The 23,764-nt window shown below is 56.5% G+C and overlaps 1 protein-coding gene across 2 annotated transcripts in view; it reads left to right on the top strand.

The window, feature by feature from the left end:
- Positions 1 to 23,764, top strand: part of COG7 (component of oligomeric golgi complex 7) — a 127,158-nt gene that overhangs the window by 92,733 nt on the left and 10,661 nt on the right. For both annotated transcript variants that reach the window (XM_066275856.1, XM_066275855.1), the window contains 8 exons: positions 400 to 522; positions 2,964 to 3,162; positions 6,991 to 7,118; positions 8,134 to 8,288; positions 15,505 to 15,621; positions 17,552 to 17,617; positions 20,922 to 21,108; positions 22,939 to 23,082. In XM_066275856.1, coding sequence (XP_066131953.1) covers positions 400 to 522; positions 2,964 to 3,162; positions 6,991 to 7,118; positions 8,134 to 8,288; positions 15,505 to 15,621; positions 17,552 to 17,617; positions 20,922 to 21,108; positions 22,939 to 23,082 — 1,119 coding nt within the window. The remainder of the gene's footprint in view (positions 1 to 399; positions 523 to 2,963; positions 3,163 to 6,990; positions 7,119 to 8,133; positions 8,289 to 15,504; positions 15,622 to 17,551; positions 17,618 to 20,921; positions 21,109 to 22,938; positions 23,083 to 23,764) is intronic.

The following is a 23,764-nucleotide window of genomic DNA, read 5'->3' on the forward strand; positions in this document are numbered from 1 at the left end:
CCCAGGAAGGCCCCTCGGTGCTGGGCGGGCGGCAGGGGTCGGTGCACCCAGGAAGGCCCCTCGGTGCTGGGCGGGCGGCAGGGGTCGGTGCACCCAGGAAGGCCCCTCGGTGCTGGGCGGGCGGCAGGGGTCGGTGCACCCAGGAAGGCCCCTCGGTGCTGGGCGGGCAGCAGGGGTCGGTGCACCCAGGAAGGCCCCTCGGTGCTGGGCGGGCGGCAGGGGTCGGTGCATCCAGGAAGGCCCCTCGGTGCTGGGCGGGCAGCAGGGGTCGGTGCACCCAGGAAGGCCCCTCGGTGCTGGGCGGGCGGCAGGGGTCGGCGCACCCAGGAAGGCCCCTCGGTGCTGGGCGGGCGGCAGGGGTCGGCGCACCCAGGAAGGCCCTCTGTTCTGCCCGTGCAGGCGCAGCTTGTGGGCGTCTGGCAGGAGCTGGGCCAGAGCGACCTGCCCCTGGACCGGCAGCTGAGCGGACTCTACGATGCCTTACTCGGCGCCTGGCACACGCAGATCCAGTGGGCTGCCCAGGTAACGCCCCCCTGGGCTCCGGGCGGCTGCGCGGAGTTGTCTCGCATGCAGAGCACCTGCCGTCTCGGAAGGGGTTAAAAGAGAAGCGTCCAAACCCAAGGCAGTAAAAGCTCTCGCTGTCAGTTAACACTGTTACCCTCGGTCTTACCTGGGTCTGAACGGGGTCTGATGGGACAGTGTTCCCTGTTCAGCGAGGGCGCCCTGGAATTCCTGCGGGCGTTATCGCCTCATCTGAGCACAGGAGGCCCGTCAGGTGCCCGGGGAGTGAACAAGCTCGTCTTATCTCAGCTCGGGTCAGGTTTCCCTGCTCTGCAGTTAGTGTCCCTTGTTCTCAGCACCTCGCAAGCTAACGGAAGAATGTGATTTTAAAGGTGCCCTCCGACCTGGGTCAGAGGCAGACCCGGGAGCTGTATTGAAGAGGAAGCTTTTTATCACTTACTCTCCAGAACGTCTAGGCATTGTCAGCCATCAAGGGTGTGAACTGCTGTCCACTTTTCTTGATGCGCAGGGGGGGGGGGGGCCACCAGGTCCTCTTTAGAAGAGAGAAAGCTACCTGTGTCTGCTTATGGTGTCACCTGTATTACTTTCAAACTAGCTGTGACTCGCTCTCGGGTGTTTGCCAGCCGTGTGCTGGAATGAACTCGCTGTGGTCGGAGAGAATTCCTCGACCAGGTCATCATGCAGCTGGCTGTCACCCTTCTCCACCCACCTCCTTCCTTTCTCCTTGAACAACGCAGTGCAGACTCAAAGACAAAAACAAAAACATCCTGTAGAAGTTGTACAGTTTCTACCTGATAGTTTTCCTTTTCTTTCTTTCTTTCTTTCTTTCTTTCTTTCTTTCTTTCTTTCTTTCTTTCTTTCTTTCTTCTTTTCTTTTCTTTTCTTTCTCTCTTTCTTTCTTTCAAGCGAGAGAGACAGGAAGGGAGAGAGAGGAGAAGCATCCACTCTTAGTTGAGTCACTTTAGTTGTTCATATATGTGCCTTGACCAGGGGGCTCCAGCCACGCCAGTGACCCCTTACTCAAGCCAGCGATCTTAGGCTCAAGCCAGTGACCTTTGGGCTCAAGCCAGCGACCCCGTGCTCAGACTGGTTAGCCTTTGCTCAAAGTGGCAACCTCGTGGTTCGAACCTGGGTCCTAGGCCAACACTATCCACTGTGCCACTGCCTGGTCAGGCTAGTGTTGTCGATTTTTAAATTAATTTTTCTGTTCTCTTGCATTTGTCTCTGCTTGAATCTTTTATTATTTTTGTTTTTTTGCTATTACTGAGTTTAGTTTCTTTTTTCTAGTTCCTTAATGTGTCCAGTTAGGCTACTGATGTGAGATACTTTTCTTTAATGTCTTCATTTACAGCTATACATTTTCCTCTAAGAAGTGTTTTTGATGTGTCCCATAAGTTTTTCTGTATAGTGTTTTTATTTTCACTTATTTCAGGGTATTTTCTAGTAAAAATTTTAAATTTATTTATTTCATAGTTATTCTTTTTGTGACAGAGACAGAGAGAGGGACAGATAAGGACAGATAGGGTGAGACAGGAAGGGAGAGAGATGAGAAGCATCAGTTCTTTGTTGTGTCAGGCTGACTTCATAGTTTTTAAACTTACACTTTTTTGGCTTTTGAGTTGCATAAGAACAGTCTTATATCTGGTTTCATGTTTGTGCATATTTAAATTATGTCATAATAGCTTGACCAGGTGGTGGCGCAGTGGATAGAGCGTCGGACTGGGATGCAGAGGACCCAGGTTCGAGACCCCGAGGTTGCCAGCTTGAGCACGGGCTCATCTGGTTTGAGCAAAAGTTCACCAGCTTGGACCCAGGTCACTGGCTCGAGCAAGGGGTTACTCGGTCTGCTCAAGGCCCACGGTCAAGGCACATATGAGAAAGCACTCAATGAACAACTAAGGAGCCACAAAGAAGAACGGATGCTTCTCCTCGCTGTCCCTTCCTGTCTGTCTCTATCCTGGTCTTCCTCTCTGTCACTCTCTGTCTCTGTCCCGGTCTTCCTCTCTGTCACTCTCTGTCTCTATCCTGGTCTTCCTCTCTGTCACTCTCTGTCTCTGTCCCGGTCTTCCTCTCTGTCACTCTCTGTCTCTGTCCCGGTCTTCCTCTCTGTCACTCTCTGTCTCTGTCCCGGTCTTCCTCTCTGTCACTCTCTGTCTCTGTCCCGGTCTTCCTCTCTGTCACTCTCTGTCTCTGTCACCACACAGAACAAGCAGTTCACTTGGGGCCAGGGAGAGAAGTTTACAGACACGCAGTAGGCGGTCGACACGGACGGCTTGCTCGTCCCGCCAGTTCACTCGGCTTTCCTGAGCGTGTCCACGCTTGCCGTGGGTAAAATTGGGCTCACAGCCCCTGAGGAGGCCACTCGGAGTAACCCGGGAGGTCGCCTCTTTCGGAGATCCGGGACCACGTGTGCTGATGCGCGTACCCCTCTTCCACTGCAGGTTTTCAAGAACCCCTGCGAGGTGGTGACCGTGCTGCTGGTCCAGACCCTGGGAGACCTGGCGCCCCCCCTGCCCGCCTGCCTGGGCTCCAGCGTGGAGCGGGCGGGGCCCGAGCTGGAGCTCCCCACGCTGCTGGAGCTGTACGCCACCACCTCCCACTTCGCCAAGGGGCTGGAGACGGCGCTGCTGCCCCACTCACGTAATCACTCCTCTCCCGCCCGGTCTGGTCTGCCTGTGCGGGCGACCCCTCTCACAGAGATGGGAGGGGTCACTGCTTGCCTTCGCAGCAGCTGTGGAAACTTTCCACAGAATCACGGCCGTGTGGAAGCCGTTGCTGCCTGATACATTCACCTGACAGCCGGGCTGCGCGCTGGTTCACGCAGTCTGGGCAAGTGCTGGGCCTCAGTGGGGTCGGGAAGGTAGATGAGGTGGGTGGACATTAGCCACCAGCTGCTAGCATAGGTCACTCTGCAAATGGAGTGTCTTCCTTCTAAGTCATTGGTACCTCAGGCAGTTCAACCTACACGTTAGGTTTCAGGGAACAAATGGGTTAGGGGGGCTTTTGTATTTTTCTGAAGTTGGAAACGGGGAGGCAGCCAGACAGACTCCCACATGCGCCCGACCGGGATCCACCCGGCACGCCCACCAGGGGGCGTTGCTCTGTTGTATCCAGAGCCATTCTAGCGCCTGGGGCAGAGGCCATGGAGCCATCCTCAGCGCCCGGGCCAACTTTGCTCCAATGGAGCCTTGGCTGCGGGAGGGGAAGAGAGAGGCAGAGAGGAAGGAGAGGGGGAGGGGTGGAGAAGCAGATGGGCGCTTCTCCTGTGTGCCCTGGCCGGGAATCAAACCCGGGACCCTGCATGCCAGGCCGACGCTCTACCACTGAGCCAATCGGCCAGGGCTAGGGGAGCTCTTTTATGTGGCAGCAGTTTTTTTGTTTGTTTGTTTGTTTGTTTTTTTTACAGTGACAGAGAGAGTCAGAGAAGAGGATATAGATAGGGACAGATAGGAACGCAGAAAGATGAGAAGCATCAATCATTAGTTTTTTGTTGCAACACCTAGTTGTTCATTGATTGCTTTCTCATATGTGCCTTGACCACAGGCCTTCAGCAGACCAAGTAACCCCTTGCTCGAGCCAGCGACCTTGGGTCCAAGCTGGTGAGCTTTGCTCAAACCAGATGAGTCTGTGCTCAAGCTGGCGACCTCAGGGTCTCGAACCTGGGTCCTCCACATCCCAGTCCAATGCTCTATCCACTGCTCCACAGCCTGGTCAGGCTATGTGGCAGCAGTTTTGAGGGCAGGGTGCTACGTCAGGACTGAAGGGGACTACGGAGAGTGGGCACCCCCGCTGCCATCTGGGAGCAGCCCTCCCTGTCCCCACCGGGCACACAGTGCCCCAGGGGGCTGTGCTTCCCCAGCCGTTTCTCTCTGTGCTGGAAACATTGTGACGTGTTAGGTGACACGGACCTCGTGACACGCTGCTGTCAGATGAGGAAACCGTACCTGTGTCACCAGCTAGGCTGCTTCTCTTAGTGACACTTGTGTCACTGCCCCAGACAGCCCAGGGAGTGTGCTTGCTGTCCGGGTCCTGGTGATCTGCAGGTGTTGCTGGCACCCCCCTGCTCCGGCCTTGGCCGCGGCAGCTTGCAGGGGCTGGGGTTGTCGAGGCCGCGCGCCCTGCTGGGGGTTGTCGAGGCCGCGCGCCCTGCTGGGGGTTGTCGAGGCCGCGCGCCCTGCTGGGGGATGTCGAGGCCGCGCGCCCTGCTGGGGGTTGTCGAGGCCGCGCGCCCTGCTGGGGGATGTCGAGGCCGCGTGCCCTGCTGGGGGTTGTCGAGGCCGCGCGCCCTGCTGGGGGATGTCGAGGCCGCGCGCCCTGCTGGGGGTTGTCGAGGCCGCGCGCCCTGCTGGGGGATGTCGAGGCCGCGTGCCCTGCTGGGGGTTGTCGAGGCCGCGCGCCCTGCTGGGGGTTGTCGAGGCCGCGCGCCCTGCTGGGGGTTGTCGAGGCCGCGCGCCCTGCTGGGGGTTGTCGAGGCCGCGCGCCCTGCTGGGGGTTGTCGAGGCCGCGCGCCCTGCTGGGGGATGTCGAGGCCGCGCGCCCTGCTGGGGGTTGTCGAGGCCGCGCGCCCTGCTGGGGGTTGTCGAGGCCGCGCGCCCTGCTGGGGGTTGTCGAGGCCGCGCGCCCTGCTGGGGGATGTCGAGGCCGCGCGCCCTGCTGGGGGTTGTCGAGGCCGCGCGCCCTGCTGGGGGTTGTCGAGGCCGCACGCCCTGCTGGGGGTTGTCGAGGCCGCGCGCCCTGCTGGGGGTTGTCGAGGCCGCGCGCCCTGCTGGGGGTTGTCGAGGCCGCGCATCCTGCTGGGGCCGAGCAGGAGGGAGGCAGTCCAGGCGCAGGGCCTCCTCCCGCTGCCCTGGACGGCACTGAGGGTAGGGGGTGCAGGCGCTCCCTGACCATGGCCCTGGAGAGTGTTAATGATCACTCTTGCAATTTTCCAAAAGCTTTTTTTTTAATTTAAACATACTGTGGAAACACAGAAATAGAATAAAAATGAGCCATAACGTCCTCACTCGGAGAGAGTTGCTGCAGCACTTGGGGTTTCCTCCCAGTGACTCCAATGTCAGGGCAGGTTTGTCACAGACACACGTGTACTTTGTGCACACACACGCATGTGTGCATGTTTTAAACATTGGTTGTGTACTATATTCTCTTTCCTTGCTTAAAATAAATGAGGAGACTTTTCTTATGTCATTAAATGTTTAATGACCATAACTATGGGTTACTATAATTTTTTATTCTTGGAACAGTTTCTGTCGAAAAGCAAGAAATCTCTCTGAGACTGATAGGGATGTGTCAGGAAGACACAGGTGCCAGCCTGAAGGAGCCCCCGCGGACCAAATTTGAAAATATTATTTTTTTAAAGATTTTTTTTAACTTGTTGATCTTAGAGAGAGAGAGAGAAAGAAGGGGGAGGAGCAGGAAGCATCAACTCATAGTAGTTGCTTCACATATGTGCCTTGACCAGGCAAGCCCGGGGTTTGAACCGGCGACCTCAGCGTTCCAGGCCGATGCTCTACCCACGGCGCCACCAGGGGTCAGGCCAGGTTTGAAATGAATAATGGCAATAATGAATGAAAACCATGCATAAAAAAAGAGTTCATGCATTCACTGTGATAGTAAAGAGAGACAAAGAAAGGAAATCCCCTTCTTTACTAAGGAAGGCCAGCCCCTGGATGTGGAATTAGGAGGTCACCCTTCACAGTTAGTAGCATTAGTCTTCAGGCAGGGGTGCCGGGGTCCCTGGCAGAGGCTCCGCTGAGAAGGTGAATCGCTGTGTCCTAGAATGGGCCCATTTAAATTTTTGATAGAAAGCTTCGCATTTATGTCACTGCCCAGGGGTTTCAGGAAGGCGTGGTGCCTGGGTCCGTTCTGTCCCGGCCTGGGGCAGCGTCTGCACAGCCTTCTTTGCGTGGTGGTGCTTGGACTCGACGGCCCGTTCTGTCCCGTTCTGGGGCAGCGTCTGCACAGCCTTCTTTGCGTGGTGCTGCTTGGACTCGACGGCCCGTTCTGTCCCGTTCTGGGACAGGGTCTGCACAGCCTTCTTTGTGTGGTGCTGCTTGGACTCGACGGCCCATTCTGTCCCGGCCTGGGGCAGCGTCTGCACAGCCTTCTTTGTGTGGTGCTGCTTGGACTCGACTGACGAGAGCCCCTCCTTTGATGGGGATCTTTTTTTTTTTTTTGACTTGAAATAATTTTTATTTTTCAATTACGCTATGAAGAGGTTTATGACTACCGTGCGTTGTGGGGCCCAGTGGGTGGGGTCTGTAGTAGTTAGTGCTGGAGACCAGTATCGGCCACCGTCCAAACACGCTGGACGGTGAGGGCAGCCCCCGCGGCCAGGAGCAGCCGCCTGCCCGTGAGCGTGGGTGGCCTGCGCTGAGGCAGGGAGGTCCCAGGACCTGTTGTCCCGTCGCTCTCCAGAGCTGGTGTCCGAGTCTGCGCTCATGGTGGCCTCTCGTGTCCCCTTCCCCGCAGGGGAGCACAACCCGGTGAAGGTCACGGAGCTGGTGGCCGCCGTGTACGGGCCCTACAAGCCCTACCAGCTCAAGTACGGCGACATGGAAGCCAAGCACCTCCTCATCCAGCTCAGCGCAGTGCCTCTGGTAATGTCCCCACACGGCCCCGGGTCCCCAGCTCAGCGCAGTGCCTCTGGTAATGTCCCCACACGGCCCCGGGTCCCCAGCTCAGCGCAGTGCCTCTGGTAATGTCCCCACACGGCCCCGGGTCCCCAGATCAGCGCAGTGCCTCTGGTAATGTCCCCACACGGCCCCGGGTCCCTCGGGCCAGCCCTTGGCGGGGCACAGGGGTGTGGGGGAGAGAGGTCCTGTCTGGAGCACTAGGTGGCCTGCGTGTGGGCACTGGGTGGGTGTGGGGGAGAGAGGTCCTGTCCGGAGCACTAGGTGGTCTGCGTGTGGGCACTGGGTGGGTGTGGGGGAGAGAGGTCCTGTCTGGAGCACTAGGTGGTCTGCGTGTGGGCACTGGGTGGGTGTGGGGGAGAGAGGTCCTGTCCGGAGCACTAGGTGGTCTGCGTGTGGGCACTGGGTGGGTGTGGGGGAGAGAGGTCCTGTCTGGAGCACTAGGTGGTCTGCGTGTGGGCACTGGGTGGGTGTCGGGGAGAGAGGTCCTGTCCGGGGCTGATACCAAGTTGTCTTGTGTGAGGCGAGTTGACATTTAGGATATCTTATGATAACTGAACCCTAACCCTTCCCCAGTGTCCCCTCTTCCTGGACAGTCTGTCCTGCTTCAGCCACACTCTTGTCCCTGAAGGAGCGAGGCATTTTCTTGTCATGGCATTCTTTTGGAATGTCTGAATCAGGGAGTTTGAGTCCTAGCTTGAGAACCAGAAGGGAGGGGTGTCCTCTCAGTCACAGGGGTGACCGTGTAAGGGTGAGCGTTAGGATTCCATCGTGCTTTCGGGGGGTGGGGGTCATTTCTGTGATCCACCGGCCACTTAGACCGTCCTGCTCAGCTCAGCTTGTGAAGAGCTGTCACAGTTGGGGACGGCATTTCTGATGTCCCTTGTCCATGGTTTTTCTGGGGTGAGGAGGCTTGGAAGCCTCCCCTCTCAGTGCGGCCGGTTCATTTGTCCTCGAGTCTGAGGCGCTGCTGTCTCACCAGGAGCACGGGGAGGTCATTGACTGCGTGCAGGAGCTGAGCCACTCTGTGGGCAAGCTCTTTGGCCTGGCGTCCGCGGCGGTGGACAGATGCGTCAGATTCACCAACGGCCTGGGGACCTGCGGCCTGCTGACAGCCTTGAAGTCCCTCTTTGCCAAGTAAGGCGGGGGAGGGGTCAGGGCAGGTCACATGGGTGGGCGGTGCTGTCTGTCCCCCTAGAAATGTGCGTGTGTCCCCGTGCCTGCTCTGAACCCTGGAGTAGCACTCCCTGCAAAGCCCGAGGGGACGTGCCTAAGGATGTTCGCTGTGACCCTGTGTGTGGTGCTGGAGCATGAGCATCCTGAGTGTCCTCAGAGGGCAGTGGCTGTGTGAGGTGTGGTGTCCTCACACGGGGGCTCTGGGCGGCACCTGAGGCATTGGTTGCATCTACACTACTGACACGCTTATGTCTCAGAAATACTGTTGAGTGGTCAGAAACCAGTTGCAGAATGACAGGTAAAGCCTCGTACTTCACGTGGAAAGAGCATACAAACTTGGGTTCATTTTCTGTAGCGGGTTCGGAACACAGTTTCTGCGAAGAACCGGACGGTAAATATTTCTGGCTTCCGGCCTTGTGGTCAGTAGAGACCTTTGTGTCACTCACCTCAGTAATCTGGGAGCAGAGTTGGATGACATGTAAATGAGTGGGTATGGCTATATTCTAGTGTAGCTTCATTTACAAAAACCACAAGTGCCATCCCCTGTTCTGGGTCCTTTTTTTGTACTTTAAAATGCACTGTATGTTCCAGCTCAGTGGTAGTGCGTGAGCCCAGCATGTGGATGTCCCAGGTTTGATTCCTGGCCAGGGCACACAGGGGAAGCACCTGTCTGCTTCTCCACCCTGCCCCCTCCCCCCCTCTCTTCTTCTTCTCCTCCTGCAGCCATGGCTTGGTGGGTAGCATGAGTTGGCCCCAGGTGTTGAGGTTGGTGCTAATAAAATAGTTCGGTTGCTGAGCAGCGGCCCCAGATCGGCCGAGCATCACCTGGTAGGGGGTTGCCAGGTGGATACTGGTTGGTCTGGGTGCATGCAGGGAGTCTGTCTCTTTGTCTTCCCGCTTCTCACTTAACAAAAAGTGAATAAGATAAAATGCACTCTATGTCCCTGCAAAGTAGGGGCTGGCAAACTCGAGCTCATCAGTCAAATGTGGCCTGCCATCTGTTTTTGGCATCAAGCTTTCTTGGTACACAGCTGCCTCTTTCACTTACCTGTGGCCTGTGCTTCCTTCGCACTGTGAAGGTAGAGTTGAGTAGTTAGGACACAGACCTGTGGAGCTCAGAACCGAGAATGTCTAGAACAGGGGTCCCCAGACTTTTTACACAGGAGGCCAGTTCACTGTCCCTCAGACCATTGGAGGGCCGCCACATACAGTGCTCCTCTCACTGACCACCAATGGAAGAGGTGCCCCTTCCGGAAGTGCGGCGGGGGCCGCAGTCTGGGGACGCCTGGTCTAGAGCTTACCACAAGCTTTGCTGAGCTCCGCCCTGGCCAGGCGGCTCGGTGGGTGAGAGTGGCGTCTGGACGTGTGGAGCTTGTCGAGTAGCCTCCCCAGTCAGGTCCCACACAGGAACAAATGTTTTCTGTTAGGTTTCTGTCTCTCTAAAATCAGTCAGTAATTTTTTTTTTTTTTTTAAAGGAAGTTGGCTGCGCCCTGATGTGGAAAGTTAGGCAACAGACTCAAAACACTCCTTTCTCTGGGCAGATGGGCAAGGACTGGGGTGGTGATCACAGGGGATTTACTTTTATCTCTTAGTTTCTGGGTTTCTTTTTTAATTCTTATTTATTGATTTAGCGGGAGAGGAAGGGAGAGAGACAGAGACAGAACCCTCGAGCTGTTCCCGTGGGTGCCCTGACCGGGGTAGAGCCGGCACTCTGCGATTTGGGACGATGCTCTAGTCACCTGAGCTGTCCGGCCAGGGCTCTTAGTTTCTGGGTTTCTAAGAAGGAGCATAAATTCACACATTTCTTATATAATTAAGAATATAAAGTAAAAAATAAAAGTATGTGAACATACGCTAAGTGAAGGAGGCTAGCCCCAGAAGACCCCTCAGACAATCCCGTCGATAGAAGCGACAGGAAACCGGCAGGGAGGGAGGAAACCGGCAGGGAGGGAAGACCTCTCTACGGTGGTTGCCTGAGGCTGGGTGGGAGCAGCACTGGGGAGAGGGGGTGCCTGCTAAAAGTTACGGGGGTTTGGGGGTGAGGAAAATGTTCTGGAGTTGATTGTGGTGACCACTCGGACTGTATCAGAAACGGTTGAGTTGTCTAGTATGTTAAGTGGTACAATTGACTTGTGTGGTATGTGAATTATATCACCACAAAGCTGTTAAAAAGAGAAGGGGGGGACTAAAATGAAGTTTAGTTAGAGAAAAGAGAAGGAAAGAAAGCAACTCAAGGCTGGGTTTCGTGACCTGGTCACGGAGGCGGGGGAGGGGGCCGTCGGGGGGTCGCAGCTCCCATGTCTCCAGCTCAGAGACGGGGACATTCTTCGGCTCTCCAAGAGACCTTCGCTGGTAGCTTGTGCTGGAGCAAACCTGCCCTGGGTCTCAAGAAGTTCCTCTTATCGGCTGAAGGAGTTCTGCTCTTGAAAGTCGGGGAGCTCTTGTCATTCCCTAAATACTAAGCATGCCACTGTGAGCTCTGAGGGTCCTTGGACCCAGCCAGCTCTCTCGGTCACTCTGTGGCAGTCAGCCCCTCCTGAGGGTGGCTCACGGGGCACAGGCTGACGTCCTGCTGAGGACACGTGTCCCCCTCAGCCAGACGCGTGACCAGATGGCCCAGAGGCGCTCCTGTAGGAAGAGACGTGTTGGTGACAAGTTTCATCAGTTGGAATTTGACCTCTTTGCCACCAACTGGGATTCTGTGGATGGAGAGGATTTTTTTGAGATGTAGAAATTTTATTGTAAAAGAAAAACAATGAAAGTCTTCCTTTCTGCCAACTCTCAGCCCTCCTCTTGAGCAGTGACACGTTCTGACCGATTTGCTCTTGGTCTGCGTCTTCCCTCCAGACTTTCAGAGGTTTTTGTTTATCAGCTTTATTGTATCTTCTCTCCTCCCTGAACACGAGGAGCAGTGACGCTTTTTCTTCTAGCGCTCTGTTGCTTACTTTGGTTACTTTGTTTAAAAAAAACACAAACAATACAAATCCACATTAGAAATTCAAACTGAAACCTGGTCACTTACTCTTAGAAGGGGAGATTTTGAAACTACAAAGACAGCTGGTGTTCCCTGACCAGGCGGTGGCGCAGTGGATAGAGCATCCAACTGGGACGTGGAGGACCCAGGTTCAAATCCCCGAGGTCACCTGCTTGAGCGCAGGGTCGCTGGCTTGAGTGTGAGATCATAGACATGACCCCTTGGTGACTGGCTTGAGCCCAAGGTTGCTGGCTTGAGCAAGGGGTCACTTGCTCTGCTGGAGCCCCCCAGTTAAGGCACATATGAGAAAGCAATCAATGAACAACTAAAATGCTGCAATGAAGAATTGATGCTTCTCATCTCTCTCCCTTCCTGACTGTCTCTATTTGCTCCTATCTCTGTCAAAAAAAAGAAAAAAGACAGCTGGTGTTTGACACGAGGGAAGTCAGGGTGAGGCAGAGCTGTGCAGGGTCAGGCAGGGGTCAGATGGGACAGTGCTCAGCAGTGGGGCGGGCGTTAATACTGTGGGCATTAATGGAGGGTGAGCCCCCCGGGCACAGGAGGAGGCTGCCTGACTGGAACCAGGGTGATGGTACGGGACAGAGCAGCTGACAAGGTCTCACAGAACTTGGGGTTCTGACTCTGACGGAAGTGTGGGCGCTGGACTGGGGCCCCCAGGGCTCAGACCCTGCTCTGATGCTCACTGGACAGGGCCTGGGGTGGGATCGAGTCCAGGTTCCTTTTCTCTGAGTGAATTGATGAGGATCGAGTCACCCTTCCCGGGGGTGTGGCTGTCACAGCAAGGTGTGTGTGGAACCCTAAGGCAGGGCTCTGATGCGCAGCAGAGACGGGTGGGAACACTGGCTGTGGGGGAATGGGGAGGTGCGGGGCTGGTGTGGGGTGCCCTGGCTCCCCTGTGCCCCAGCTCTGTGGCCTGCCCCCCCCCCCCGGGCACTGTCATGGCTGCAGAGATGTGCGTGGGGGCCGGCACGCTCTTACATATGTGTGTCAGCTTGGCAGGGTGTTGACGCAGCAGGTGAGCCTCCTGCAGCTAGAGCACAGCGTGTTCTCAACACTGCCTTGTCTCTCTGTCCTCGAGGCCTCCTGCTCCCCAAGGGCTGCCCCTCCGGAAGGCTGGTGCCGGGCGGGAGCGGGGGGCACCGCCAGGGAGTTGTGCTTCCGCAGCTTTCCAGGGGAAGGCTGGGGCGTGTGTGGAGGGCGCAGCAGCGGCAGCTGTGGTCAGCGGCTGGTCCGAGGCGGTCTCTGCCTCCTGGCCCCTGACTGGCTTTTCTGTCCAACATGCTGATGCACTCCTTGGGGCTGTGCCCGGGGCCGTTGCGGTCCACTCTCCTCACTTCGAGCCTGTGGTTTGGAAGCAAGGGAGGCATAGGCATGACCTCTCGTGATGCACACAAGTGCTGCAGGTGGAGGGGCACCTTGTGCCCTGAGCACGGCCTCCCAAGGTCATGCACTCACCCGTACGCGCCCCAGGAACCGAACCCCCTAGAAGCAGTGCCCACTCAGCCCTCGGGTCCTGCTCTTCAGACAGCACACAGTGTGTCACTGCATTTATGGCAGGTGTCCCCAAACTTTTTACACAGGGGGCCAGTTCACTGTCCCTCAGACCGTTGGAGGGCCAGACTATAAAAAAAACTATGAAGAAATCCCTATGCACACTGCACATATCTTATTTTAAAGTAAAAAAACAAAACGGGAACAAATACAATATTTAAAATAAAGAACAAGTAAATTTAAATCAACAAACTGACCAGTATTTCAATGGGAACTATGGGTTTCCTTTTGGCTAATGAGATGGTCAGTGTGCTCCTCTCACTGACCACCAATGAAAGAGGTACTTCTTCCAGAAGTGCGGCGGGGGCTGGATAAATGGCCTCAGGGGGCCACATGCAGCCCGCGGGCCGTAGTTTGGGGACCCCTGATTTATGGTAACCTCACGTCACGAGGGCTCCATGGGGAAACGCAGCAAGACACCAGGTCCATTTTTAAAACTTTCAACAAAACACTTTGTCGAAAATTTTGTAATTCTTTTTAGGTTGTTGTTGAACTTACTGGGGTGATATTGGCTAATAAAATTATGTAACTTTCAGGTGTGCAGTTCCACAGTATGTCACCACCAAAGTCAAGTCTCTTTCTGTCCCCATATATTTTCTATTCAAGTAATTTAAGTTAGTAGTTAAGGTTTAGTAGTTCAGTTTCTCTGCAGGTATATTTTGGAACTATAAAAACATTAAGGAAATTAAGGTATCATGATAATTTCCTTTTTATATAAGAAGAGGGGAGATAGACAGACTCCGACATGCACCCCAACCAGGATCCACTCAACAACCCCATGTGGGGCCAATGCTCGAATCAACCAAGCTATTTTTAGCACCTGATGCTGATGGGATTGGACCAACCAAGCTATCCTCAGCATTGGGGCCAAACCAACCAAGCCACTGGCTGCAGGAGGGGAAGAGGGAGAGGAGGGGGAGAGGGAGGTGGAGAGAAGCAGATGGTCGCTTCTCCTGTGTGCCCCAACTGGGGATTGAACCCGGGATGTTCATACGCTCGGCCAACGTGCTCTCCACTGAGCCAACTGGCCAAGGCCATGATTATTTTTTTTTAAATACTTTTATGACCTTGATATGGCCAGTTGACTTTTAGCTCTTTTAACGTCATTATTGTTTAGAATAAGAAGTCTCTAAATCTGTATTTGTGCGGTTGGTGCTTTGTGGTAACAGCCTTGGGTAACGTAATGGGAAACAGCAGCCACTCTAGTGTGCGGTTGGAAAGGCGGGGGGGGGGGTCTGAGGCCGCTGCATGCAGATGCCGCGATCGGTCCTGACAAACAGGAGAGCAAGGACAAGCTGGCCCATCGACAGTGGCCCGGAGCTCTGCGTGAGGCTGACCATGCACTTTAAAGGCGGAAACCGAGCTCCGCAGCATGGAGCTGCTTGCCCGAGGCTGCGGCCCAGTCCTCATTCATTCAGGAGCTATTTCCGCATCTCCTGTGCTGTTCTAGGGACAGGGCCACGAGCTACTATGGCACAGCCCGTCCCCCCAGCACTGCTGGCCTGAAGACAGCCATAAGCAGGAAGCACGCACGGGGACAGGCTGTGAGGGGAAGTGTGTGGTGGGCGGGGACAAGGCACAGGCGGGGGGGGGGGGGGGGGGGCTTCAGCGGGGAACCGAGTGGTCGTGCCATCCACGGCTCCCGCCTGGGTGGAGCCTGGCTGCTCACTCCCAGTCCGGGGCTCAGAGCAGCAAAGGCTCCCTGGGCACCAGCGACCTGCCTTGTCATAAAGGACCGCACCCCAGATTCTGAAAGGCACCGTACCTCACTCCATCTAATTCACGTAGAGACACCAAGTCCAGATGAATTTTGAAGAGTTTTATTAAAGGAGGAGATTTATTAAATATGCCGGCTGCATATAGCTTACATGGGGCAGCACACCCAAATCGTGTGCCCAAAATATTTCAGGGGCTGTTTATATACCCTTGATTGCACACGGGTGGGGGAGAGCATGACATCACGGTACAAGCTGACAACATTTGTTTAGGGGACACACAGAAACATTAAGACTTTCAAGGTAACACAATCAAAGATGTTTATAAATCTTTCAGGGTTCCTCTTCCCTCACTAGCCTAAAGGTATGTTACTCTCAGAATTCCAGGGAGGGGGAGGAACTACAATCAATGCAAGGTGGTATATAAATCTGTCTCCCATTGAAAGAGAAGTTTCTTGGTTAACCTTTATTTTAGATTTAAAACTAAATGACCCATTGTCTTGCAAGCCAGAAACTTCTACATTCTTCTCCCTCGCTCCCTAAGGAGGGGCGGGATAGGAAAGCCTGACCTTTCCTCCTAGAATATCAATGTTAATTTTTCAGCTTTCTGATACCTTACAACGGCCCTAGAGCATCCCGGGGACGCTGGGTGTTAGAGCGGGACCCGCTGTCTTAGACCAGCTCTCTGAGCCACCTTCCAAAGAGATGTATTGCCAGGACAAGGGAGTCATTTCCCCGTGTGGTTTCTCGGCCCCGCCCGCCCGGTGAGAAGACCTTCCTGTGCTGGGCTGTGTGTCATCTCCCCCGGGAGGGGCCTGAAGCCGCCCTCAAGGTCACAGGCCCGGTCCAGACTGGATGGTTCCAGGAGTCTGGGTCTGGACTGGATGCCCACAGCCCTGTCACCTTGTCCCCCAGGTACGTGTCCGATTTCAGCAGCACGCTCCACTCGATCCGGAAGAAGTGCGGGCTGGACGACGCCCCTCCCGGCTCCCTGTTCCAGGAGGACTGGGCCGCCTTCCAGAACTCCATCAGGTGACGTGGGCGCAGTTACGCACGGGCCTCGTGGGGGCGCTTCGACACGTGTGCTGTCGGGTGTAAGATGACCGGTGTGTGTGTGAGGGGTCGGGTTGTTTTTTTTCCTCTCACTGCCTTTTTTTTTTTTTAATTTAAGTAAACACTCTGGACTCTGAAAACAAGCCCCTGAACAAAAACCCAACCCAACTAAACACCAAGAAGCCGCCTCTTTTAAAATAGTTTTAACAAGTTTAAACTTGATGACGTGAATTTGTCATCTTTGGTCTAAGTACCTCAGCGCTTAACGTAGAAAATACCAGGCGGACTGGCTCCTGTCTCTGGGTCCGATGCCGTAGTACCAGCTGTTCGGCCTGCAAAGGACCGTGGACGGTTCCGTGAAAGGCAGTGCGGTGACCCCCCAGAGGTTGCTGACAGCCAGGTCCTGGAGGAGGCTGTGTGGCCTGAGAAATCGGACCCTTGATGTGTCCATCCATCCAGCGAGTGTAGTCTGCCTGGCCTGGGCCCGATCTGACCTGTGAACGTGTTTGGTGTGATCACAGCTTTTTAAAAATGTTTGGGTCAGTTGCCAACATTTAAAAACCTGATTTAACATAACCTAGATTTCTCACATCACTTAAAACTCGGAAGCTCCAGCCCCCTTGTCTCAAGGACACGACCCCCTGGGGTTGGATGCTGAAGCCGCGTGAGACCGGGCGTGCGTGCACTCTGCTGGGCCGTGGGTCCCCCGCCCCCGGGTGGTTTAGCAGCTCTGCCCTCTGAAGCCCGCGTGAGACCGGGCGTGCGTCCACTCTGCTGGGCCGTGGGTCCCCCGCCCCCGGGTGGTTTAGCAGCTCTGCCCTCTGAAGCCCGCGTGAGACCGGGTGGGCGTCCACTCTGCTGGGCCGCGGGTCCCCCGCCCCCGGGTGGTTTAGCAGCTCTCCCCCTCTGAAGCCCGTGTGAGACCGGGCGTGTGTCCACTCTGCTGGGCCGTGGGTCCCCCGCCCCCGGGTGGTTTAGCAGCTCTGCCCTCTGAAGCTCTCTGATCACTGTGGAGCTAGGACCTCCTGGGAGCATTTGGATTACCCCCTCCCCCCCGCCCCACCAGGGGCTCCAGTCTGGGCTGGGGGTGTTTTGATGAAGTGTGATGTTCTACATGCCTCCCCCCGCCCCCGTCACCCGTGCTGGCACGGAGTAGCGGAGCGTGCCCGGGTTCCGTGTACCACGGCGAGGGGCACTGCACTTTCTCATACGCCTTCCTTGCGATGGAATGTCTAGATACCCTGGTGATGACAGGCTCTTTCAGAGGAAGTTAAAAGTTAACGAGGCTTAAGATGTTTTTAATCCTTGGATTTGTCCTGACATTATCGTTTGGTGTCGAAAGACTCGGGAGCTGGAGTCAGAGGCCTTGCATAAAATTACTTGAAAATGAAGATCGTTAAATGCAGATCTGATGGCCGTTCAGGCTTGTCGCTGGGAAGCAGGCCGGCAGGCCCTCCCCGCCCTACTCACGCCTGTGAGCAGAGGAGGCTCTTCCCGCATCCAGACAGCGCTCTCCTCTGTGCTCGGCAGTGCGGCATCAGACAGATGCTAAAGAAGGGATTTCAGCTTTTATATTTCTTAAAGTATTTCCAGCCCGTTTTCTCAAGGACACAGCCCCAAAAAGCACCTGAATAGTTTGAACCTGTGAAGTTATTGGAGAGCCTGTGCAGTAGAACTGGGGTGCCCGGCAGAGACCGGTGACAGGAGAGGGTTAGGAGGGGGCACCACTGTCTAACGGCAATCACTGACGAACGACACCCCTCAGGCAGGCCGGCAGAGGGTGAGCTGCTTCCCCAGAGCGCAGCACACCGCAGGAGTGAATAGCTGAGAGTTTTTATGAATGAGACAATGTTTGAGGTCCAGGTTGGCACTCCAAACACTTGCCCTTAAGTGCCTTCTGTTTTGTTAGGATCATCGCCACCTGCGGAGAGCTCTTGAGGCAGTGCGGGGACTTCGAGCAGCAGCTGGCGAACAGGTGAGGAGAGAGCCAGGTGTGGCCCTGGGTTCTTCTGGGGAAGAACTCGACACAGCACACGGGAACCATAGCTTAGGGTCACACTGAAGCCACCTTGTTCAAGGACTGTCTGGACCTCGATACACGGTGTCACTGTTGTTCTCATTAAACATCTGTTGAACTCTGAAAAGGGGCCAGGTTCTGATCTGCTTGGCCATGGTCATGGCATTTTGAGGAGATTTGGAAGTTGCAGCCTGAATGGGGAGACAGTACATGTCATCTCCAGATGATGGCTGGGTTGGATGCCACTGCTTGTTTGTACGTCAGTTATGGGGCCTGAAGAGGAATTTCCCCACAGAAAAGGTGTTGATAGGTGGTGGCTGGTCTCCTGGGCTGCCCAGTCAGGGTTCACCCCGCCAACCTGCCTTCTGGGCTCTGCAGTGACCTCGGCGCTGCCCGCCTGCCCGGGGCAAGTCCCCTCCCGCGCCTTGCTCTGCTCTGATACTGGCCAGGGCCTGGCGTTGCCCCGGCATGCCTCACAGCCGGTCTCTTCCGCAGGGTGCTCTGGCCCCCGGCCTCTGGCCCCCTTCCGTCCGGCTGGGCCTCTCCTTTCCCCGGGCCCGGCTAAGCCCCATTCCTCCGGATTCGGGGAGAAGCCCGGTCCAGACGGCTGTGCAGCCCAGCAGCACGCCCTCTCCTCTCAGACAACTCGTTACCCAGAGCAGCCGTTGCAGCCTTCCTCATCTCCTGGCACGCAGGAACTAAATGCTAAAATTCACTGCCACTCCAAAAAAAATACGTATTTTTTGCCAATCTGAGGATACAGAGGTCAGAGCCCCTGACTAAATAGTTGGCCACCATTGCACAGTGGCTGAGAATCGCTGTCCGGAAGTGCTGTCTGTGGGAGGGCTCCGGTGTGCGGTGAGAACGGGCGGGTGCTGGGGGCCTCCAGGGGCCGGGGAGGGCAGAGCTGTGTTTATCTGCCATTTTCAAAATATTGGTTTTTATTGTAGTGCACACTATTCTGACACTTTAACCTGGAATCTCCTAATACTTGAAACATTCTCACCGTATCTGTTCCTCAACTGGAATGGCAGGCCAAGGGCTGACCTCCCTAAGGCCAGAGACCAGGCTGTCATTCCAAGGAGAGTTAGTGAGCCTGACAGGTGGTGATGTAGAGAAGAGAACATTGACCCAGAATGCTGAGGTCCCTGGTTCAAAACCCTGAGGTCGCCAGCTTGAGCGCGAGATCATCGTTATGATCCCAAGGTCGCTGGCTTGAGCAAGGGGTCACTGGCTCAGCTGTAGTTCCCTGGTCAAGGCACGTATGAGAAAGCAATCACTGAATAACTAAAATGCCACAACTACAAGTTGATGCCTCTCATCTCTCTCCCTTCCTGTTTTTTTGTTTTGTTTTATTTTTTTTGCATTTTTCCGAAGTTGGAAACAGGGAGGCAGTCAGACTCCCGCATGCACCCAATCGAGATCCACCCGGCACACCCACCAGGGGGCGATGCTCTGCCCACCTGGGGCGTCGCTCTGTTGCAACCAGAGCCATTCTAGTGCCTGAGGCAGAGGCCACAGAGCCATCCTCAGTACCCGGGCCAACCTTGCTCCAATGGAGCCTCGGCTGCGGGAGGGGAAGAGAGAGACAGAGAGGAAGGAGAGGGGGAGGGGTGGAGAAGCAGATGGGTGCATCTCCTGTGTGCCCTGGCCGGGAATCAAACCCGGGACTCCTGCACGCCAGGCTGACGCTCTACCACTGAGCCAACCTGCCAGGGCCTCCTGTCTCTTTCTTAAAAAAAAAAAATTGAGCACCTGCCGTGTGGCGGGTCCTCTGCTCAGTGTTAGGAACTCAGAGATGAAGAGCCTGTCTTGCCCTTACCTTCCAGCAGGAGAGAGATGAAACAGGATGATGAACGCCTTCAGAGGTGGGCGGGGCTGGTGGGCACAGAGGTGGAGCTCCTCAGGGCAGGAGGACCACGGGGCAGACATGGCCTCGGCCCCCGCACGTGGGGGGCAGTGGGGTTCCCAGGCGCACGGGGAAGGGTGTGTGAGGTGGCGTGTGGGCTGAGGTAGGGCGGCTGGCATACCCGAGGGACCGGGCGTAAGGCCACCAGGGCTCCGGCAGTTTCTGCGATGGAGGGGCCTGCCTGGCGCCCTGCCTGGGCAGGTGTAGACTCGTCCTGGGGCCCCTGAGGGGTCTTCAGGGAAAGGACAAAACCGGATGTGTCGTTTGGAAAGGTCATCCTGCTCCCCCTTAGAAGGGCAGAGGAAGAGGAGTGTGGGAGGGCACGAGGAAGGCCAGGGGCCGGACAGGGAACAGGGCGACTGGGAGGTCCAGCAGCGCAGGGACGGCCAGTCTGGCAACTGAAGGACCCAGCTGGAATGACCGGTGGGCCTGAGCAACAGGGACCCTGGAACGGGACTGGACTGGCCGAGGCAGGCGGTAGTGGGTCAGCAGTGGCCCCGTGGGAGGGCAGGCCCAGGGTCTGGGTGCAGGGACAGCGGGCATTCGTTCCTTGACAATTCGCCAGACTTTGGGGGAGAATGGTCAGTGCAACCTAAAAGCTGCCGTGGCCGAAGCAGTTTTCATGAGGAATTCCAGAAGGGGGTCAGAACGAGCCACGTTGGGATGTCCCCGGGGTCTGATCTCTGGGGTACGTGTGTTTGGATCATTCTGTTCTGTTAAACCTGCAGGCTGGAGGGTCAAGCTGGGCTGAGGAAGGGTGGAGGGGAGGGTTTTCGCCACCCCTGGGGGCAGTCACCTCCTTGGAGACAGCGCAGCTTCCCCAGCAGCACCAGAGGGTGATGGGCACGCCCGGCCCTCCTGGGGCCTCTTCCTTCCCCAGAGAAACTGGCGAGCCGGCCTCTGTAACTAGGGCCCTCGCTAGGCCGAACCCACAGCAGGGACGTCACGGTGCTGGGGAGCACAAGCCCACGCAAGCCGGGCTGGGTGGCAGGTCCCCTGTGTGGATGTGCCATCCAGCTGTGGTCCGCTGCCGTCTGGGCCCCTGGGGCTGAGGGGCGGGTTACCCCAGACGGGTGCTCATGTAGCAAGGCAGGCCCCACAGGAAGTGCCCAGGGCTCCGTGGCAGGGCAGTGACAGTCATGAGGAAGACGGTGTATCCGGGGAGTGAGTGTGAAGTAGGAACCGTCAGCACCTGGCGTTGAGTGCCTGAGCCCCAGTCCCTCCTGCACGGCGAAGGGCATCTTCATTTCCCTATAAAATGCCCCAGGAGGGTGTCCTGTGACTTAGCAAGGAGCACGCTGGTGCTTCCGGAAGAGCGTCTGTCCGACGTAACCCTCGCCCCTGTCCCTGCAGGGTCCTGTCCACAGCAGGGAAGTACCTGTCGGACTCCTACAGCCCGCGCAGCCTGGCCGGCTTTCAGGACGGCATCCCGACGGACAAGAAGAACTCGGCCAAGAACCCGTGGCAGGAGTACAATTACCTCCAGAAAGAGAACCCCGTGGAACACGCTGGCTTACTGGAAACTCTTTACTCCCTCAAGGTGTGGGCGCAGGCCGAGGGCGTGCTGGCCAGTGGCCGCTTTCCCTGTCGGTGCCCTTTCCTGATCCCAGCCTCCAGGCCTGGGGCCTGGGTCACGGCCTGTCTTGCTGCTGCCCCTTTCCTCTCACTGATGTTGCGCCCCCCCCCTTTTTTTTTTTAACAGAGACAGAGTCAAAGAGAGGGATAGACAGGGACAGACAGGAACAGAGAGATGAGAAGCATCAGTCATTACTTTTTCGTTGCGTGTTGCAACACTTTAGTTGTTCATTGATTGCTTTCTCATATGTGCCTTGACCGCGGACCTTCAGCAGACAAATTAACCCCTTGCTCGAGCCAGTGACCTTGGGCTCAAGCCGGTGAGCTTTTGCTCAAACCAGATGAGCCTGTGCTCAAGCTGGCGACCTCGGGGTCTCGAACCTGGGTCCTCCGCATCCCAGTGTGACACTATCCACTGCGCCACCGCCTGGTCAGGCTGATGTCGCGCCTTTAAGGAGCTGACCGACAGCCTGGGCTGGGACTAGCTGTAGAATAGAGGTTGGAGTTGGGAAAGGGGGGCATTATTGCTGACATATGGGAGGTGGAGGAAGTGGCTTCAGACCTGAGGCCAGAGGAGCTTGCTGCACTCCCCCTCCCCCCCAGCCGGCCAGCAGCCCCTGGCCCGCAGGCAGGGACAGCATACTTGAACTGAGGGGCAGAGGGGAGCAGAGTGGGTGCCGCCTGCTGGGGGCACACCGGGAAGGGCTGGCCCCAGCCCAACAGTCAGAAGCCGTGCCTCTTTCCCAGGGATGAGCGAGGGTGGAGGGAACCAGGCCGCCCTCCAGTGCCCGTTCCTGCAGGAGGCAGCCTTAGGACTTGGGGACAGTGGGGCCCTCCTGGCTGTTCCTTTGGACTCTTAGTTTGTCTGCCATAAAGCTGCCCTTGACGTTGAGCTTAAACCCTTGAGGCCCAGGGGTAGAAGGACCTCCCAATAAACGGTGTTCCACAGCTGCCTTGGGAAAGGCCCCAGTTTCCACAGGTGCCACAGGCATCCTGTCCAGAGTCCTTCTCACACCCCGCAGTCTGGTGTGAAGTTCATCTCGGTGACAGGCAGTGGAGACGGTGCTCCGGTCGCAGTGAATGCAGTCTGGGGTTCCCCCGACGGGCCTCGGGCTCTGGGGAGACGGCAGGGTGCTTCTGGACCTGGCTGGCTTCTCCCTGTCCGTCTGCACCCTGGCCCACCGACAGGCTGCCTGTGAGCTTGACAGACCCTGTTCAAGCCGCTCGGCACGTCCACGGCTGTGCTCCTGTGTTAGGTTCAGCGACTCCGTTTATCTTTACTGCTGATCTGATTTGTTCGTTTCTTGTAATTGGTTCATTTGTAATCGCAGAGCTGGGGCTCCCTTTTCTGTCTCTGCATTCTCTCAGGCTGCCTGGGGTTCCTGGGGACTCACGGGTTGTGCGTGCTCTGGCTCGCAGCCCAGCGTGACTGATCTGCCCTCACCGGGGTCGGCCTCTGGCCGTCGCTCTTGTCTGTACGTGACACTCTGGTCGGTTTTTCCCTGAGGAACAGTCGCAGGCCAAACTGCCAACCCGCGAGCTTGTGTTAGCTCAGACGCCTCAGAATCACCCGGAAAGGGGAGCGAGCAGTGCAGATTCCTGGGCGCCAGCACCCCGCTGGATTCCCGTTCAGTAGCTGGGGTGGGGCTGTGTCCCAGGGTCCTGCTTTGGGCACCTCTGTGTCTAGAAACACACACTATTTTCCTCTCAGTGATTTTTCAAAATAGGTAACTGGCCATTATCTTGGGCTAGATTCAGGGCCTAACAAACAGCCTTTTGCATGTTCTCGTTTTAGGAGAAAGGGTCCAGCAGCAGCCACAGCCTGCTGTCTACGTCCCGTGCAGCCCTGACGCGGCTCAACCAGCAGGCCCACCAGCTGGCCTTCGACTCGGTGTTCCTGCGCATCAAACAGCAGCTGCTGCTCCTCCCCAAGATGGAGGTGAGGTTCCCGCCTCCCTGCCTCTGTCCCCTGCCCCTCCTCGTGCCCCCCCAGCAGCTTCGGGAGGGGCCTGCTGACGCCCCAAAGCCAACCGTCCCCTGCACGGAGGTCCTGTCCCCTGCAGCTCATTGCTAAGCAAGAATTCCTTATCTTAATTGCAGTTACTGTGACGGTGCTTCCAGGCTGTTCCTGGGATTGCTGTTGCTGGACTCACATGGCTGTGCCCTTTTGGGGGGGGCACCATGCCACTGGGGGGTTGGGGCAGGTCAGAGGCGCTAGCTGGTGAGACCACTTTCATGCCACCAGCATTTCTAGAGAACCCGTTCCAGAACTTGACTCAGGAGGGGGCCTCCCCAGATTTGATCTGGGGTTGGGAGGATTTGGCCGTGTTCATTCCTGGGTGCTCTTCTAGGGGCTTTTCCTAGAGCGCCCCCCTTTCCTCTCCCCTCTCTGGTTGTCCTGAGTCCTCAGGGACCTGCCCCCCAGGCACGTCTTCTCTCCTGGCTCCGGGTCCTGGCTCCTCACTTTCCTTCTGGGATTCCTGGGTCTGCTCCCTGCTCACCTTTCTCCCCGTCTCCTCAAGTCTTTCCAGGATGCGGCTTCTTTTTTTTTAAAGACAGTTATGGGACTTTAACAACCAGGAGATCCTTTCGGGAGCAACAGGAGCGAGCTTGGCCTCATT

The sequence above is a fragment of the Saccopteryx bilineata genome, chromosome 4 (genome assembly GCF_036850765.1).
Source record: "Saccopteryx bilineata isolate mSacBil1 chromosome 4, mSacBil1_pri_phased_curated, whole genome shotgun sequence".
Lineage (NCBI taxonomy): Eukaryota > Metazoa > Chordata > Mammalia > Chiroptera > Emballonuridae > Saccopteryx > Saccopteryx bilineata.